At 41.8% G+C, this 19399-nt stretch overlaps 1 protein-coding gene across 3 annotated transcripts in view; it reads right to left on the bottom strand.

Moving 5' to 3' along the window:
- Positions 1-16009, bottom strand: part of YPEL1 (yippee like 1) — a 33150-nt gene extending 17141 nt beyond the window's left edge. The window contains exons 1-2 of one of the 3 annotated variants that reach the window (XM_075012823.1): positions 15074-16009; positions 8809-9091 (exon numbers count right to left, since the gene is read on the bottom strand). In XM_075012823.1, the coding sequence (XP_074868924.1) occupies positions 8809-8925 (117 nt within the window). In that variant the 5' untranslated portion in view covers positions 8926-9091; positions 15074-16009. Of the gene's footprint in view, positions 1-8808; positions 9092-14414; positions 14562-14594; positions 14870-15073 lie in introns of those variants that run through there. The other 2 variants (XM_075012824.1, XM_075012825.1) reach the window with 2 other exon arrangements.
- Positions 16010-19399: the final 3390 nt, after the last annotated feature.

Here is a 19399-nt window from a genome sequence, read left to right as displayed (position 1 = left end):
CTAGTGGCACAAACAGCATGCACTGCGATTGTGCACATGCATCCCCACTGAGTGCTGCTTGGAAAATTTCTGTGTTGTGGTGTTAGGTGAGCCCAACACCTCCCACTGAGCACCCTTACAGCCTTCACTTGAAGAATCTACCTCTTACCACATATGGTATTTCTGACAGTGTAGGCTAAAGATGGTTAAAACTAAGCTCTACATCTTTCCTCTCAAAAAGTTTTATTCACTACAGGTTGAACCTCTCTACTCCACAAATCTATTGTGTGGAAACATCCGTAACGTGCCATGACTTTAGTTAGTCAGATGACCACTTATCATGGGTATGGCCAGGTTTCTTAGGGTCCCATAAAGTGTGCTTCCAGCAACCAGTCCTGGCTCTCAATGTTCTGTACCCTTATTTAGCTGTTATTTATTCTTAAATGTCCTCTAAGAGCCCAGTAAGCAGTGGAAGTTTTGGTAATGTGCTAGAAAATATTGACACGATGGCCAGCAAATGCTCTTGTCTGGCACCAGTCAGGTCCTGTGGGTTATGAAAGAGGTTCAACCTGTACAAGCTATTTCACAGTGCTCCCTGTGCCTGGTACTTATTTCTGTACTAGTCCGCCCACAGATCATTCAAATCTCTCCTTTAATTAATTTCTTTTGAAAACCCCACAAACATTAATCAACAATGGTAAAAACAGGATCCTTAGTTTAGGGGTTTTGGCTAGCCCCATCTTCCAGTACATTTGTAAATAAATAGCTCTAGGCTATATTTTTCAGGGCAGGACCGTGCTCCCTTCCTCCCAGATATGAGGGTAAGGCACAAGTGACAGCAGCATAGCTATTGACCATGCCAAGGGAAAGCATTCCCCAGAGACGCTCCCTAAAATTCAATGAGCATTCTGGTGTTGGGACACAATTACCTGGGAGATCCATAGGCTCCTTCGTTAGATTAATATCAAAGTATCTACACAGTACATTACAACTGCAAAACAGCATGCAAACATTATGTAATTAAAGCCTCATACTACCATGTTTGGAAGGTAACCATTATTTTACGGGTGAGGAAAGATCTCATGACTTGCCACCATTGCCACTTTCTGTGCAGGTTGGGTATCAGGCCACAATTGTTAACTGTCAGTTCCATGGCAAATTAAATCTACCAATCACTTTTTCCATGAACAGATTTTTCCAAAAATTGGTTTTTTTTTAAATGTAGATTTAAATTGAAGGGTGAGAAAGGCAATTTATATAAAATGTTACTCAGGAAATTTTACTAATACAGAAACTCATACTTTCAGAAATTCTCTCTCTACTCCATACATCAGAAAAGTTCAAACAGCTGAGATGAGCAACTCCCAACCTCCATTCAGGTCTACTTCTTGTTCAGCCAAGTGCTCAAACAAATTGGTTTATAATTGCAGGATATAATACTGCCTGCTCGCATGGCGCCTCCATAGCCAGCACTGCACGATATTTACGTGCTAAGATTCCTATGTCCCTTTATGCTTTGACCACCATTCCAGAGAATACGTGTACATGGTAATGACTGGTTCTGCTCAACAATCATGCAAAGCAGCGCAGACTAATAATGCATGTTGCTTTTCATCATCTGATGCAGATACCACCACCAAAGGTCGATTTTCTTTTTTGGTGGTTCAGGTTCTGTAGTTTCCACAGTGGAGCACTGCTCTTTTAAGACTACTGAAAGCAGTCTTACCTTATCTTACCTTACCTCATCTCTTTCAGATTTTTGGAAGGCTTACCAGTTTGTTAAAAATCTTTGGTCCAGTGCTGTAGCTATCTTCAGAAATCCCAAGCATCTTTGAGTTTGGTCAAATCAGCAGTAAAAGCGTTCTTAAGATATGCATGTGCTAAATAAACATCTAAGACTGCAATAACATGAAATATGTGGCAGAAAAGCAGGAAAACAAAGCAGGAGATGTAATTTGTCCACATGGAGTTTAGTCACTAATTTAATTGAGGCTCTACAAGACAAACTTGAAGATCCCTTCAATTCCTATTCTTTCCCCTCTCCAAAATGTATCAATATTCCAAGATTAAAAAAGTGGGTTATGATTTAGAAACTTTTTTCAAAATTCAGAAGAGATACTGTAGATATTTTATCTTTTTGTAGGGGACCAGTAAGCTCCTGCTAAAATTACGAACCAACAGAGAAGAGGGAAATAGACTGCAGGATGGCTGAAGGGGTGTTATCAGGCCACTTCACCTTGAACAGCTTCTTGGAACGTGTTACTTATGCTAAACAATTTGTTTTACCTTGCATTTAGAATTGACAGCATTTCTGAAACCAGAAGAGTTTTAAGCTCAAATGCTTGTCTCCCTCCCCCTCTCCCCACAAACAGATGTTAGTCCAATAAAAGGTATTACCTCACCCACATCTTTTCTCTCAAAATTTCCATCAGGAATTTGTACCTCCTCATGTTTCTATTGAGCTTTCCAATTTTGTTTGTGCCAATCTGAAGTTCCCAAGAGTATGGCACCACAAGATTTCTTGTTTTTGTGCCCTCCATTATAAAATGTTTAATGTGTTTTACAAAAGGTATAAGAAATTGGAGATTCCAGGAACTTCATTTTTGGATCATGAAGCAGTTCAAAGCATTAACATAAGCTTCCACATCCAATATCTATTACACCAATGTTATTTAACACACAAAGTTAATCAGATAGCCCAGCTCCTACAGCTAGTTGGAAAGCCAAAGGATGCCCAATTAATCACTTTTCTACTGAACTGGTTAGAAGAGTGCTTGAAAAGCTTTAGCAACTTCTGTATTCCAGGTAGCTTGTGTAATTTATTTGCTACACTGGCTGAAAGGAAGATCTGAGCTAGGTGTATGGCCTGATTATTCCATTTGATGTTGGTGAGACATGCTTACCAAAAGCTTATTTTAGGTTTTCACCCAAGTTTTGCACATTATAAACTAAACTCATATTAGAAGCCATTTGGTGTGGCTATCCGCTTTACACAGCCACATAAGAAAAGTTCCTCAAAAAGCCTTTCTACAAAGCATCTGTGCTCTGTCCTTCTTCCCAATCTTCTGCAAAATTGTATTTACATACTGACCTCCAGTCTGTTTGGCTTTTTAAAAAAAAAAAAAAAAAAAAAAAGTTAAGACAGGATGACTAGGGATGTTACAAATTTTGTAGAAACCACTGAAGTTTAAGAATCTACAGCTGAAGCTAGAAGTTAGACACAACAGAGGTGTTTCCAATCGAGTCTTTTAGAAGATCATCCTGGGAAGGAGAAGGTCAAGGTATCTTTTTAGAATTTTTTTTTAATCTCCAATTGATACATTATGGTCTAGCCTTTTTTTTTTTTTTTTTTTTTTTTAAAATGTTTCAAGGTCAGCTTATCAGAGTAAAAAAAAACACCACACCTTTTAAAATCATTTATGAGTGGCATACATAATATTTGCTTTTCAAAGTTCTTCAAGGACCCTCCATGAAATGCAGTCCAAAGGATTTTTTTAAATAATGGATTTGTATCCCCTTTTGCTTCTTTATAAAGAAAGTCTGAAAGGTTCACTGTCCCACTGAAGAGTTGTTTTCCTTGCTTAAAATGGCACGAGTATCAAGCCTAGTCTTGCTGAAGAGTATCAGGGAAGCATCAAGATGTTTGTGAGCTCTAATGTAGCAAATGAAAAATCAATGTTTCCAATCTTTAAATATGATTTTCTTTATTAAAAAGGACAATCACTGAATTTTAATGGGAATAAACAAAAAGCAGAAAGTTTCAAATAATCTTAAAAAAAACCCTTTCCCTGTGATTTAAAGGACTTGAACTCTTAGGCTTTGCAACATCACTATTTCTAAAGATTAATAGCCATGAGTTAGTTTTAAAAAGGCAACATATTTATATATTTTAATATAAAGCCCCCCCCACCCCCTGAGAAATTTTGAGGCATATTTTGTATGCTGTAAGAAAGAAAAGATATGGCCTGTTTTGCTCAAAGGTCGGGACTGACATGAACAGACCTTTTGAAAACAAAACTCCAACTCCCCTCCTCAAAACAGCCCACCCTGACACTTTTCCTGATCAGAGTCAATAAAGTTATTTTTCATCTTCTTTCCTAAGGGGGAAAAAAAAACCAAAAACACAGGATTATGATTTTTCTGACCAATTTTAAAATTCTGGATTTCCCCCACGCCATGCCCTGAACAAGATTGGGAGGCACGATGGAGAACACAGGAGGAAGATTAGAACAAAGAAACCAGCAACTAGACTTCTCTACAAGTCATTCACATCTGTTTTATTTGGATTTTAAAGTAGGTTATGATTAATTCAAACCTTCCATAGGATGTGGGGAGGGAGACTACCTAAATAAAATTAAAGATGGGCTCAAAATATTTCATAAAGCAAACTACTAAAGCATTCTGGACTCTAGATCACTTGACAAGACGCTTCCTTCCCAATATTATTGGTGACACGAGTCCTCTGTGTTGGCATGGTTTCTGTCAAGGGGGCTATCTGCACATGTCCATAAGAGTTGGAGTAAGAACAGCTTTGTGGTTTCTCTGAAGATAGAGCTCTTTGTCAGGCGTTCTAATTGAAGAGGTTTGCATAACCTGGGAAGAGGGTAACTGAAACCCACGCACTAGGCATCTTGGACTTTTTTGGCTTTGCAGAGGTTGTCCTTTTTTGTCTGTGTTTCCAACAAGCAGAGTACAGTAAGAGGAGTCATTACTAGAGCAACTGACAGAAAAACAACTGTCAGAAATGTATGCCTCTCCACCCACCCAGCCCCCAAAAGGTTATGTTCAAAGCCAATATAGATTTTTTTTTTTTTTTTTTTTTTTTTTTTAAAAGTAGTTGCTAGAGTCTTGCTCCAAAAAAAACCACACACACAACATCTATTGAAAGATGTCTCTGGGTGGGAGGAGGGGAGACAGAGGAAGGGAGAAGATGCAGGAAAATATTGCCCAGAGTGGACTGGCAGAATTACTGGCCGTAAAATGAAAGGGAAAATCATTTTTAGTTCTGCCTTCTAATTGCCAACAGCTTATTTATTGCAATTCCATGCAAATCGAAGTAAAATATTTTTGCTTCAGATTGCAAATGTATGCCAGCTGCCTCTAGAGTACAGAGTCACCCCACTGCCTTTTTTATTTACAACAGTTTAGTATAAAATATCTTCATTTTTGTCACACATACCAGAAATATTCATATTCTGAATATTTTAATGAACACATTTTAAGATAGCACAACATTGGAGGGGATATCCAGGAGGCACAGTTTCCATCAACGACTATTGTAACTCTGCATTTTCTTTCTAACAATTATGCTTTGCTAAAACATTAAATACAGTGACCAAATATGTCATTCAAGTACTTGTATGGGTCTGTTTCACGATAGTTTTAACCTTCCATTCTAAGAGTACAATTACAGGACTTATGTTAGTAGTGAACGTTACATTTTCCCCATGGGACAGTGTATCACAGATGCTTACAGGTCACAAAATTCAACATCAGGAATTAATACTCTATTGAAAGAAAACCCCCACCCCTCACACAACACTCTATTTGTCTATGTGAGGTCTCTCTCACATGCTGAGCTTTAAACAATTGAATGTTTTCCCTTTACTTGCTAACAGTACAGTATGTTGGAAAGCAGCAAACAATCAAGTACATTTTTAATTTACAAGCAAAAAATATACTTCACATTAATGCCTGTCTAGATCTGACACAAAACATATAACCAGGCTGTAGCAACATAAAGGCAAGAAACTCAGAATCCAGGGAATGTTGGCCATAACTCTGATGACTTGCCAATCAGCAAACATTTAAAAGTTTTGTAGCTTGTTTTATGATGAACCTTCACTAGAGAATAAGAAACCAATATTAAACAAGACCTTTTATTATATATCTGAATCCTTCGTGACTCCAGGACATTTTTGAGATAAATTTCTTCGAACACACAGCACTTGGAACTTCACCCACCTCCCACCACACCCCAATTTCTCAATAACCCATCTTCAAACTTTTAAGGTCTCAATTTTTTAAATCTTTTCTAGAAATTTAAAGTTGTAGTACAGGCCTATGATCTGACAGGCTCATATGTTCAAGCCATGTTCTTACTATCAAGACTTCTTTCAAAAGCCTTATACATATTTAAGTTGCCTGTCCAGAAATTGTGGTAAACCTTAATCTGTCAAACTAAAGAGCTTGTTGCATCACATGTAGTTACCCTAAAGAACTCTAGTGGATGATAAATTCGGTTATAACTATGTGTGATGGATCTCATTTTTCTTTTTGAAAGTTCAGTATTCCAGTTTTCTTTCTGAAGTTTGCTGATAAGGTTTGCCATATTCCTCCATTTGTTTAGTGAAACAATTCCAAGCAACTCCATAGATCTGGATAACATTCCATCTCCTAGTTAGTCAAATCCAACCTTCAACATACACCTCAAATAATGAAGTCCTGTCTTCTTCTTGACATTTATATTAGAATTTTGTTGAAAAAGAATTCTTAATATTCCTTTGCAAAAGGGACATCCATAGAGTAGAGTGGCTGCCACCCACAGGTAATGGGGGTGGGAGGGGCAGTATTAAAGAAGCCCTGTGAGAGGCTGCACAGAACCCCAGCCCAATGGAAGAGACCTTACTGAGATTGTTTCAACAAGCCTCCTCCCTATTAGTGGTCAGTCAGGACCAGGGAAGGCCACAGAAGAAAGGCCCCCCTCTGCTGCATTGAGCACCCCATCTCCAGAGGTTAAGGGAGATGATCCAGCTGCTGAGAGATGCACCCTAGATAGAACAGTGCTGGGCAGGGTCAGAGTAGTGAGAGGGAGCTCCAGTCGGACTGGCTAAAACCTTAATACAGGGGCAGAGAAAGTGCAAGGGCTATGGGAAGCAGCCCAGGAAAACTGACAGCAAGAGTTGAATGAGACACAGCATCTAGCTGCCAAATAGAGCGTCCCTGGGTCGAGACCCAGAGTAATAGGTAGGCCTGGGTCTCTTTCCCTAACCCCTTTACCATTGAGGGGAGTGGCTGGGCATGGACTACTACAGCTGGTCACTGCAAGAAGTGGCTACACTTGACGCAGAAGTTTGCTGTGGGGGCAAAATATAAGGCATGAAGACTGTCAGTCCCCTGGAATGTGTGGGGAAAACCAGGGCTGAGTGGGGAAGAGCATACTGCAGTCCAGGAAGTGATGTGGGTCCCAGAGTGGGGGTGAGAACAGTAATGGCGAATGAGACATCATTCAGTGACGTGGTATCTGAGGAAAGTGTATGCTCCAATGTGTTAGTCTATAAGGAGCCGCAGTAATTCCCGTTGTTTTCACTCAGGGTAGGCACACTGGTATCAGAGCAAATTCCTAGGATGGCCAGAAGGTGCTGGAATGAGCAGCACACAACACTCTACTCTGTCAATTTGGGTCACATTTCTGCCTGTATTCTCCTGCAGTTGTTTTAAAGCAATATTTGCAATTATAGGAATTGAAAGTTAGTGAAATAAAGAGTTTGTGTCTTTTCTATGTTTAATAAACTTTTGCTTTTGACAGCACTTAGTATTGTGCATTAACACAGCACTTTAAGTTGGAGGTAGGGGAAGGTGAAAACACAGAAGAGAAGAGAGGAATAGGCTTGCAAGAAGATATCTACGGAAATACTGCAGCAAAAAAAAAAAAAAAAAAGCTGCTGGTATTTATATTTGGAGCCAGTATTATCTGTTCCCAGGAGACCTACAAGGAGCTGAAGAGCATAGAAGGTGTTGGTGGCAGTTACGGGGCACATCACTCAAGGACCAACTTCCTAAACCTCTGCACAGGACTAGCCAGCAATGAAGTTACTTAAAAGGACTGGCTTTTTTTACTTCCTGATACTCCAAAAGGAAGCAGCTTTGCTCCAGTGCTGCTATAAATACCATCAGGCACGAGTGACAAAGGGGAATTATGGGTGGGGGAACACCACAATATGGTAAGAAATAAGGGACGAACCCCCAAGAAGAATGTTCTCACTAATAGCAGAGAAAATCCCATCCTTCCCCTAAAACACATACCTGTTTAAAAAAAAAATTCTGAAAACTATATTGTTCCCCCTCAAAATATTTACAGGGTATTCCATCAGAAACTTACTTTGACTAAAAGACACCTGGTGCTTACCATATTGTTCTATGGGATATTAAATTTTACTACATGATTATGGAGTCAAGTTCTTTCAACAGTTGCTAAAAAAAGGACAGGGCTACAGAATTTCAAAAGCTTCAGAATTTCTTTGTGAAATTTAAAGATAAGGCTGCTTGAACATTTTAAACATTCCTCAGAGTAATCAACTTTTTAAGAACCACGAATTAACCAGATGGTATAGACTAATAAGAGAGAATGAAGGACTTAAATAATGTAGTGATGGGCTCCATGTTGATCCAGTGGATTGTGTAACACCAGCTAATTTTGTAATTCCTCTCTATTAGATGAATCTTTGGCATCAATTTAAAAAACAAGAATAATTTCCCAATCCTGACTGCTATGCCTCCCACAGACAGTTTTCTTCTTCAGCAAACTTATCACATCTAGTCCTGGTCTGGTAAACGCCAGTCACATCTGAAAAAGCACTACCTACCTGTTATTAGTGGGAGGTTATGAAGATAGAGGTTTTCTGGAAGCTTTGTGTAAAGCCCTGTTTCATTCCCAGAAAACATCCATTCCTCAATATAATGCCCTTATGCCCCAAGAATGGAGCTCATGGGAAGATACTTTCAAGGATGCATCAGATTTTTATCATTTCTCATTGCGTCAGCACTTGAGATAGAAAACTATTTTAGTTAATTATTTAGTTTAAAAAGTCTCTAAACAAAATCACTTGCCTTGGAAATCAATTCATCATGATTGGCTAGGTGGGCTCTGCAGTGGATACAGCTGTAGGTTCGGTGGCAGTTTGGAAGGTAAGCCTGGAATGTTTTTGATTTTGTCATTTTTACCATCTCTGCTGGTGGCTCCTCACTCAGCTCAGGGCTGGCACTTGAACAATTACAACTTTGCTGAATTTGCTGACAAAGAAAACACTGGAAAATGCAAGCAAAAGCCGTTGTTGTTCTGGAGTGTGTGTGGCACTTTCCACACAGATGCCACAAGAGAAACTGTCACAACCTGCAGGTAAGCAGAGAAGACAATGTTTTAAAAGCCAGGAATAGCTTTTAAGTACATTTAACTTTTCTCTTGGATTTCAAAGCTTTAAAAATAAACCATATGAAAACTGAACTTTCTGTTTCAAAGACTAGAAGGGTGGCAAAATAGTGCCTCTTGCTTTCAGATCATTGGTTGAAGTTCTGCACAGTTTAGGAGTACACAATTCCTTTTACCCTCACAATTTGGGGGGGGTTGTGTCTCACAGTAATCATGTCACTAGTGTTCCAGATGTCCACATAATCTGAATCGTATCTTTAAAATTTTCCACACACCTTACATATTCAAATCATCTGAACAATCCATGCATGAAGACTACTAATTAAATGATATATAAATGATTACTTGTGTCACTAGTCATTATGTGGCTGGTACAGTAGATCAATAACAAATGTTGAAATAAAAGTGCCATTGTAAGAATTCATTGTATTTTATGCTCTTTTCCACTAGCTTTATAAAAAGTGAAAATAAAAAGCACATGTGATTTTTAGATAGATAATATGAGAATTAAAGTAATAAGGCAGTAGGCCAAGTATAGCTGGTATCTAGAAATGATTTCTTAATCCATGGGCTTTTGAATTAAAAAAAAAAAAAAAAAAAAAAAAAATCTAAGCAAAAAGTTTAATCAGCCCATCATTAGCTGCTCTGTGGCAGTTATAATCATCCACCATCTAAAACTTCTATTTTATAGGTCTAAATAAAATTTGGTTTTAACAAAAAATTAAAAGAAAAAAAATAAAGCTTAAGCCATGTGTGATCACCATGGCAATGTGTTTTCCATTTCAAGCCACCTACCCACCCTTATATAACATTGCATTTTACTTTTCAACTGCTTTATTAATGAGTTGGAAAAGAGGTATCATATGAAAAATGTCATGTGACATAAGAGGCTGCTGACAACGCGGGTTTTTTGCTGGTAGAGGTACGTCTACCCCGACTGTTTCCTGATGGCAGCGAGATTTCATGCAGCTATGCTAATAAGCCATGTGATTATGCTAATGAGCAGCTATTTGCACTTGCCAGACTGCTCATTAGCACAAAGCTGCCAGCACTACAGGTCCATGTAGACCCAGCCTCACTGCTACTGGACAGCAGCAACATCCTCAGATCTGCACCTTCAGTTTCTCCTCCTTCTTTTCAATCCCCCATAACTGTCTGTTAACAGCTTCATTCCCCTGTCATGCTTCTCTCTCTCCTCTTCATATCCATCCTCTAGAGCCATGGTGTCACCACTAGCCACATGTGGCTGTTTGGCCAATTGAGTGTGGCTAATTGGCTTGAACAATACATATATTTTTAGAATAATGCGGCTAGCTCGCTACTGTTTCAGAACTGGTTGATCTTTTCCCCTCATCCAGTCTCACGAATTCTAAAGACAAATAAAGGCATGTAAACTAGCATGAATGATACAGACTGGTCCTCTCTGTTTTTCCCCAACACTTTTATCTGGTCTTGTAGCCTTTAAGCTTGTATGTCCCTCCAGACAGAAAGACTGCATCTACGCTAACAAGGCCTTTTGAAAAAACAGGACCTTTTCCAAAAAAAAAAAACAAAAAAAAAAAACCCAAAATGAACTCTTTCGATCTGAAATCAAAAGAACATGGCCCCTTTTCCAGTGGTCCTCTTCCTCTCCCAGATGAGGAAGACAGCCTTTTTCCAAAAGATTCTTTTAAAAAAGTGCATGTAGATGCTCTGTAGGCTCTTCTTTCAACAGAGCACTCCTCATGGTGCCGGATTTTTTGATCCGCAGCCAATGCTTTTGAAAGACCAGGGACTGTGTGGTTGCTGTTTATCAAGAGCAGATTAATTTTGTTAATCTGCTTTTTTGTGTATGGATGTGATCTTTCTAGAGAAGTTCTTTTGGAACATTTCTTCCAGAAGAGCTTCTGTCAAAGGACTGCTGTAGTGTAAATGCAGCCTAACTGTCTTCTTGTGCAGGACAGGACATTTGTGCTCCTCCCATCCTGATTGGGGCCTTATGGCACTCTTTCAATATGGCTGTGTCTACATGGGCACAAATCTTCGAAATAGCCATATTCTGAACATTACTAATGAGGCGCTGAATTGAATATTCAGTGCCTCATTAGCATTAGGACGCTTCCGGCCACAGTGCTTCGAAAGCGCGCCACCCAGTGCGGCTGCACGGGCTCCTTTTTGAAAGGACCCTGCACTTTTCAAAATCCCCTTATCCCGATCACAGATCGGAATAAGGCCATTTCGAAAGGTGCGGGCCCTTTCGAAAGCAGCACTTTCGAAGCGCTGTGGCCAGAGGTGTCCTAATGCTAATGAGACGCTGAATATTCAGTTCAGCGCCTCATTAGTAATCTTCGAAATATGGCTATTTCGAAGATTTGTGCCCATGTAGACACAGCCTAGATGATTAGTAAAGATTAACATTTGCTCCTAATTTATTTTGTATCAGAGGGGTAACCAACTCAGTCTGTATTTCAAAAGCAAAAAGACCATCCGTGGCACCTTACAGACTAACAGATATTTTAGAGTATAGCTTTTGTGGGCAAAGACCCGCTTTGTCAGATGCTCTAAAATATCTGGTAGTCTATAAGATGCCACAGGTATTCTTATTGCTTTTGATTTATTTTGGTTACCGTCATTTAAGTAGTTATACAAGGCCCATAACTTCCATGTTAGGTTGAATGCAATTTTTAAAAACTGGAAGATTACTTTTATTAGGATTTGTCACTTTACTGACTCAAGCTCTTAAAGGACTTGTCTACACTACCACCTTCCTTGGAAGGACAGATGGTAATTAGGGTATTGGGAGTTTACTAATAAAGTGCTGCCATGCATAGGCAGCACTTTATTAAGCAAATTCCCCCATGCGGCAACTTCGAAGTGAAAGTACCGGCATGCATATAGCCACGGCTCACCCGCCAGTACTTCAAAGTGCCAGGGACACTTTGAAGTCCCCTCACCCCTCAAAATTTAAAACTTCAAAGTTGCCGCAGGGAGGAATTTGCTTAATGAAGTGCTGCCTATGCACAGCAGCACTTTATTAGTAAACTCCCAACACCCTAATTACCATCCTTCCTTCGAAGGAAGGCGGTAGCGTAGACAAGCCCAAACTGTTGTCAAAGCAGGAACTGAGAATTAGGCGATAGCCTTACTACCTATATCCCTTGAGGCATTAGCTTACCAAGAAAATTCTGAATTTTACTGTTACTGGTTTTCAGCATATAAATCATGTTGGGAAATGGAGAGAGTTAAATAATAACCCTCAAAGCAAAGACTTTCGCTGGTAATTAAAATAGGAATGGTTTATCTGATGCAAGGGTGCACAAACCATATAGCTCTAGTTTAATCTTCCACTTGAAATAACTCAAAGTACTCTACCTCACTGCTGTAAAAAGAAAAAGGCCACTAAATATTAACAAGAAAATGTAAAATTGCATCCATGGCACATGATGAAAGTTAAGAAACACAGCCCACAGCCAATATGAATTCAAGAACATATTGGAGCACTTAAGCTCTTTTCTTGATTGGAACGCAAGAGCTTACAGAATAAAACACACACACAATACTTGAAAGTCTTCAAGTATGTAGTCTAAACATCTTTTAAACTACTGCATGTATCATGTAACACTCAGAAAATACTAGTCAAAGATACCCCCAAAGTTAGTTTGTTAGAGATTATTGATAATTACACTTAAAGCTCATCAGAATCAAAGATCTTCAGCATTTTACCTTCCTCCTGGCGGAGTCAAAAGTTACAACCTTTAGTTAGAATACCAAGCTAGTTTTGAGCAGACACACATCATGACAAAAATCTAGGGCATAAACATTTTCACGAGAATCCATGCATATTCCTAATGTCTGCTTACAAGTTAATAACTCTGCACAATCATCTGGCAGTCAGAAATGAGGACCAGTTGCAAAAAGGTTCAGAATAAAGACGAATAGTTCTTATTATTCAAAATAGTTAAAACAAAAAAGTTTTAGAATACATGTTGCAGGATGTGGTGTAGGAAAAAAATGGAGCTTCAGAAACTAACATTTTAAAGAATTATCAGTTTCACTCTAGTGTTTACAATCTACTGACTTTGCTTCTCCATTCATTTTCGGAGGCTGACAGTGTTTGCAGTTCTTAAAGCATTTAACTACTTGAACAAAGAAACTTAGCATTTGTATCCGAATTTACAATTCATGAATTTTGTCATGTTATTTTAGTTCTGCTGCCATCTAGCAGCATGACATCACCGAAAGGGATGCCCAAATTTGGTAGTCATGTATCAGCCAATCCTAATGAAGTGGGCAGTCCCCACCTTGCTCCCGGATGTATAAACAAACAATGAAAGGAAGCATGTTAAAGCAGATGCAGTCTAAGGACATTATTAACCCCCACCAGGTAAAGACATTACCACTAAAATTTCAGGATCTATATATAAAAACATTTAGACAATCTTTAGACACAAAGTTTAGCAGCTGACTTATAATTCTTAGACGTTTTAACATTTTAGTTAATAAATGTCATCTTTGTAACACTTCTCACTACTATACTTTACAGCTATTTTTGGAGGGGTCACCCTAGAGAAGTGTGTATAAACCAGTGACTCTTCTTTCATAATTTAAAAGACCAATCTAATCTGTTTATACTTTGAAAGGTATTTAAACTTGGCCACTACATCAGGAACAAGGTTACTAACGATTAAAATTCACAACACTTAAGAAATTCATAGTGAAGTTAGATAGTCATCAAAATTATATCAGGTTCTTTATAGTTTAGCTGTTAATTCAGCTCGATGACTATCTAGGTAGTTTTCACATCACTCTTATTAAGATCAACTCAAAGTCACACCAATAGATTTAAATTAAAAATAAAGTAGAACACAGTGAACTCAAGGTTCCTGACTATTTGGGGCTCTATCTCAAGTCATTCAATAAGAAAGGGCAAAAGGGAGGAAATGAGCGTTTGTCTGGCAACTGCATGCCGGAAAAACTGTTGTTTGTTTGTTTGTTTGTCTTAAATATACAAATACCATTCATAAACTGATTCAATTACATTTTCTTTTTCAAAAAGAAACAGGAGAGAAGCTACGTATTCAGATTTGGTGAGATATGTTCAGCTCAAACAACATCAAAAAAACCCACGGCCATACAGAAATATGGACCATTATTAAATCTCACTCTTGATTTTTAGCAGCCAGCGACTAGACTAATTAAAGTAACTTCCAGCTCGACCGCGTTTCTCCCCACAAATTGATCCTGGTTTCTCTTTTCGAGCTCATTTTCAAATGCCTCTTCTTCCTCGGTATCAGCGTGCGAAAGCTACCTCTGTAAATGGTGCTGCTTTTCGTTTGCAAAAGCGCCTGCGAAGCTCGCAGGACAGACAGTGTAACTTTTCACAAAAGCCGCAGCCGCTCTCGCTTCTCGGTCCCGGTCTGCAGCAGCCATTGGGGGAGGGGGCGAGCAGACAGGACTCGGCAGGCAGGGAAGGGGGATCCTCACTCACCTCCCTCCGGCTCTGCAGTCCAGCCAAGCGAGCTCCGGCCCACTCCCGACAGCCTCCCTGCGCCGCGGCCTGCCTCGGATCGCGCTAGCGGAGCTCGGAAAGGGCTCGCGGCGTCTTCCCGCTTACAAACGCAAGCGAGGCCGAACCAGCCCGCTCCAGCAGGGAAGGGCGCAGGGCCAGGGTCCCGCCCGGCGGGCCGGGGTCAGCCGCCCCCGAGCCCCGCAGCAATGCCAAGCCTCACAATCCGCCAGGGAATACGGCGGCGGCCACCGGGCGGGCAGCTCTGCCGCCACTTCCAGGCGCTATAAATAGAGCCTGAGCCCGCCGGGCTGGGCCGGGCCAGGAAAGTTGCCGTTGTTCCGCCCCCTCCCCCCACCCGTGAATACCAAAGCCGCCGCCGAGGCGCGAGGAGGAACCGCACGGAGAACAAGGTGGGGAGGGGCCCTCAGGCGGAGAGTTGCTGCCTTCTGGATACTCACCGGCCGGACCGCCGAGCAGGAGCGGCCCCGCTGCCCTCCCTCCGTGGGGGGCTGCCTTGGCACGAGGAAGGGGCAGCCTCCGTCGCGCCTCGCTGGGGTCTAGCAGCACCAGCCTCTCATGCTCTGCTCAGGGGCCGCCGGCTGCGTGTGCGCCGGGGACGGGGGTGTCTTTCCCTCTCCCCAGGCTCAGGGGCGTCTTCCCCGCGGCGGCTGCAGCGCCCAGGGTCATCAGGGGAGCCGGGGGCCGGGCCCGCGTCTCCTCCCGTCGGGACCGAGAGGCGGCCGAGGCATCCCGGCGCCCGCACCGCTACGCTCCTTTGTTTTGTTTTCCTCTCCCCACAGCCTCGCTGGCCGCAGCAGTTAAACAGTCTCTCAAGAACGTTGGCTGCAGCCAATCAGAACGCGCGCGCGCTCCAACAGCCAACCTCCTACCCCTCCCCGCTCCACCCCCAGGAAGGCGCGCGGCTGGGCGCGCGACGGCAACGCCTCCGTTGTTGGGGAGGTGGGAGGGTGAGAGTGCGTGGCCTCGTTCCCTCGCGTTGCAAGCGGCAGGACGCCGCGGGGAGCCAATGGGAATCTAGGCCTGGCGCCCGAGCGAGACTTCTGCGCGCGGTCGGGCTGGGGAGATAGGGCTTATAGAGCGATGGGCGGCGTTCTGCGACGGCTGGGGCCCTGACCCCGCCCTCTCGCTGCGCCGTTTCCACTCCGGCTCGCGTCGCCGCCAGTCTTTTGTGCTCCGAATCGCTTCATTCGCGAAGCGGCGGCCGCGGCAGTGGGAAGAGAGGCGCGTCGTGCCGAGCTGCGGCTGCTGGCACTGTGCTGTGGCCGCGGGAGGCTGGGCGGCTGCTCGGGGCCTTCCGCAGCGCGGGCTGTTGTTAGGGCGAGCTTGGCACGGGGCATCTCCGAGCCCCTCGTCTGCCCGGGGGGATCCCTCCTCGGATCAGTGTCCGGCGCGGTTGGGGCAAGTGCCCGGCGGCTCTCATGACTAGTGACCCCCGCAGCGGAGCGCACGGGGGTCCCCAGCGATGAGACCCGCTCGCTGCGGGGTGTAAGGGAGAAGCGGCATCAATGAAGAAGGGCGGCCGCAGGGGTTACACAACGTGCCCCGCCCCCGCCAAGCATCGGTTCACCATGGGGGCTTCTCCCTGGCTCCAATACAAGTTATTTCCGCAACTAACTCCCTCCCGCCCGCTCATGGCTTGTTTAAAAACTTCTAGGCTCGATCATATTAGGGTGGAAGTGAGACTGAATTGGGGCCCCTTGAGCTTCTTGGGTGTTGCCACCACTAGTGCCAAGAAGAAGAGATCTTCTCCCCCTTCAGCTCCCATCACCTTTGGTGCCTGAGCTATGTGTCCTTTACACAGCTCCAGGTCTCTACCACTTCTCAGGGTCAGGATTTTTTTTTTAATCTTTCCTTTTCCTGTCCTCATCACTAACTAAATTATTTTGTTAGTCTTTAAAGTGCAACATGCTGCTGCTGGTTTGTTTTGTTAAAATACAGACTAACAGGGCTACTTCTGTTACTTTTCCTGTCTGTTTTTCTTCCTGATTTCATAGTGTACACAACTGTTTAAAGGAGACAAAGGACAACAAATTGTATTTCAATAGACCTCTAAAGATAAGAAAGCAAGATAAGTAGTCCAAACTCTAATTCTATAATAGCCATAATAATAGTTAAGCTAATAAAACATTTTTCGTAGAGTAAAAAATGGCCAAGAACACGGAAGTTTAATAGGGAAGAGGTGACCTAGAGAAGAAACAGCAACAATGACTTAAGGTTTATTTTTTCCAAAGTAGTCTGAGGAATTTAAATACACATCTTTCATTAATTTTAATGACAGATTTATGTAAAGTTCTATTATGGGTGCACCTGAGTCTCCCCTAGGTGGCAACCCAAGAACTCAGCTTAAAGGGAACATTCCTTACAAGCCAATTTGGCCACTCCTGTGGTATAAGCAGCTATATAAAGTTGCTACATCCTTCTTTATTATTTCTTTCCTCTTTGTGGAGGTGGGGTGTATCCCTCACCCACTGTCTATAAAGAGAAGAGACAAATTACTTAGGAGAGAACGTAGAGCTGTTTAGGACTGTAGAGTAACTCTTCCTTAGGAAGGGTGTTGCAAAAGGTCCAAGAAGAGTAGCATGGGTCAGGTCAAGCTGTTAATTTCTGGAAAATTATTTTTGGCTGTAGTTCATTAATAGTGAACAAGGGAGTGTGTTTGACTAATGTGAATGACAGTTTTATTTCTGAAAAGCAATCATTCATCGCTCAGTTAAAATGAAGGATTATATAAATCAGAAATGAACTGAGTCTATTAATTCCTAGAGTAGTGGAGTCTAGTGGACTGGAACTTCAGGCAACCTATGTTCTATTTGCTCTGCTCTGCCTTTGACCTGCTTCCTGACCATAGGCAGATCTCAGTTGCTCTGTGCCGTACCTTCTCCATCTGTGAAAGGGATGATAATATTCTTCCTCTTTGTAAATTGAGATCTATAGCTGGAAAGGGTTCAACAAGAGTTAGGTAAAATTTGTATCATTATTTAATTTTGCCTTTGATCTTCTTTTTCAAGAGACAAAATAAATACCAAGGCCAGTTCATTTTGGCCCTGCACTCATCTCTGGCCAACGGGCTGGAAGGAGTGTATTCAGACCAGGCAGAATGAGGAGTGCTTCCCATTATGATTGACTGGAATCTCCCATTCTGCTACTTGTGTTACAATGTTACATAAATACTTCTCAATTGTATTTACCCTGCCCCCTTGCTGATTACTAACCAGTACTGTCATTTGTTTGTTAAGGCTCCCAACTGTATATTTTTAACATTTAGGCAATGGCCACACAGCCAAGTTATTTAGAGATAACAGCTGTTATTTCAAAATAAAACTTTGCTGTCATTTACATTATGAACGCACTATTTCAAAATAAATTTGAAATAGTGGGTGTGTTATTTTGAAAGCAGTAAACCTCAATGCAGGAGAAATAACACTTATTTCAAAATAACTAATTTGAAATAGATGCTGTTAAGATGCAGGATAGTGCATAGTTTGAAATAGCTGTTTCAACATAACCAACAAAGTAGTCCTGTAGCACTTTAAAGACTAACAAAATAACTTATCAGGTGATGAGCTTTTACTCAGACCCACTTATTCAGATCTGGAAAATTCTGATAAAAGTTAACTGACATGATGAGAATTTAACAGAAAGATAGAAAAAAAATGAAATGAAAACTGATGAATCAGCTACCTAGGACAGAAGGGCCGTGTCTACACAAGCCCCAAACTTCGAAATGGCTGCGCAAATGGCCATTTTGAAGTTTACTAATGAAGCGCTGAAATGCATATTCAGTGCTTCATTAGCATGCGGGTGGCCGCGGCACTTCAAAATTGACGCAGCTCACCGCCGCGCATCTCGTCCCGACGGGGCTCCTTTTCAAAAGGACCCTGCCTACTTCGAAGTCCCCTTATTCCCATGACTTCCAAGTAGGCGGGGTCCTTTTGAAAAGGAATCCCGTCAGGACGAGACGCGCGGCGGCAAGCCTCGTCAATTTCGAAGTGCCGCGGCCGCCCGCATGCTAATGAAGCGCTGAATATGCATTTCAGCGCTTCATTAGTAAACTTTGAAATAGCCATTTGCGTGGCCATTTTGAAGTTTGGGGCTAGTGTAGACACGGCCAAGGAGAGGGGGTGAAGGGAAGAAAGCAGGACGAAAATGACCTACTACACATGTCTATTAAGTTAAGTGGTTTGTCTGAGATCACTATGTATATCAAAGATGGGGAAACTGTCCTTGTAATGTGTAAGGTAATTGATATCTTTGAGACCAAGGTATAAAGTATTGAACTTGAAAATGAACTCCAATTCAGATGTCTCCTATTGTAATCTGTTGTTAAACTCTCTTTTTGTTTTAGAATGCAGGTTTTAAGGTCTTGAATGCTATGGCCTGCTCCACTGAAATGCTCACTGACAGGTCTATATTGATTCAGAGTCCTAATGTCTGATTTGTGTCCATTAATTCTTTGGTGAAGTGATTGTCCAGTTTGTCCAATATACATAGTAGGGGGGCATTTCTGGCACATGATGGCACATATTACATTGGTGGAGGTACAGGAATATGATCCCCAATCGTGTAACTGACGTGGTTAGGTCCAGTGATGGTCTCTCCAGAGTAAATATATGGACAGAACTGGCAATGGTTTGTTGCAGGGAAAAATTCCAGGATCAGTATTTCTGTGGTATGGTGTGTAGTTGCTAGCAAGAATTTTCCTGAGGTAGGTGGTTGTAGGAAAGGACAGGTCTCTCACCCATGTCCTGTGAGAGTGTAGCATC

Source organism: Carettochelys insculpta, chromosome 18 (assembly GCF_033958435.1).
Source record: "Carettochelys insculpta isolate YL-2023 chromosome 18, ASM3395843v1, whole genome shotgun sequence".
Taxonomy (NCBI): Eukaryota; Metazoa; Chordata; order Testudines; family Carettochelyidae; genus Carettochelys; species Carettochelys insculpta.
The sequence above is the reverse complement of the archived record's forward strand: the minus strand, read 5'-3'. Positions and strand labels throughout refer to the sequence as shown.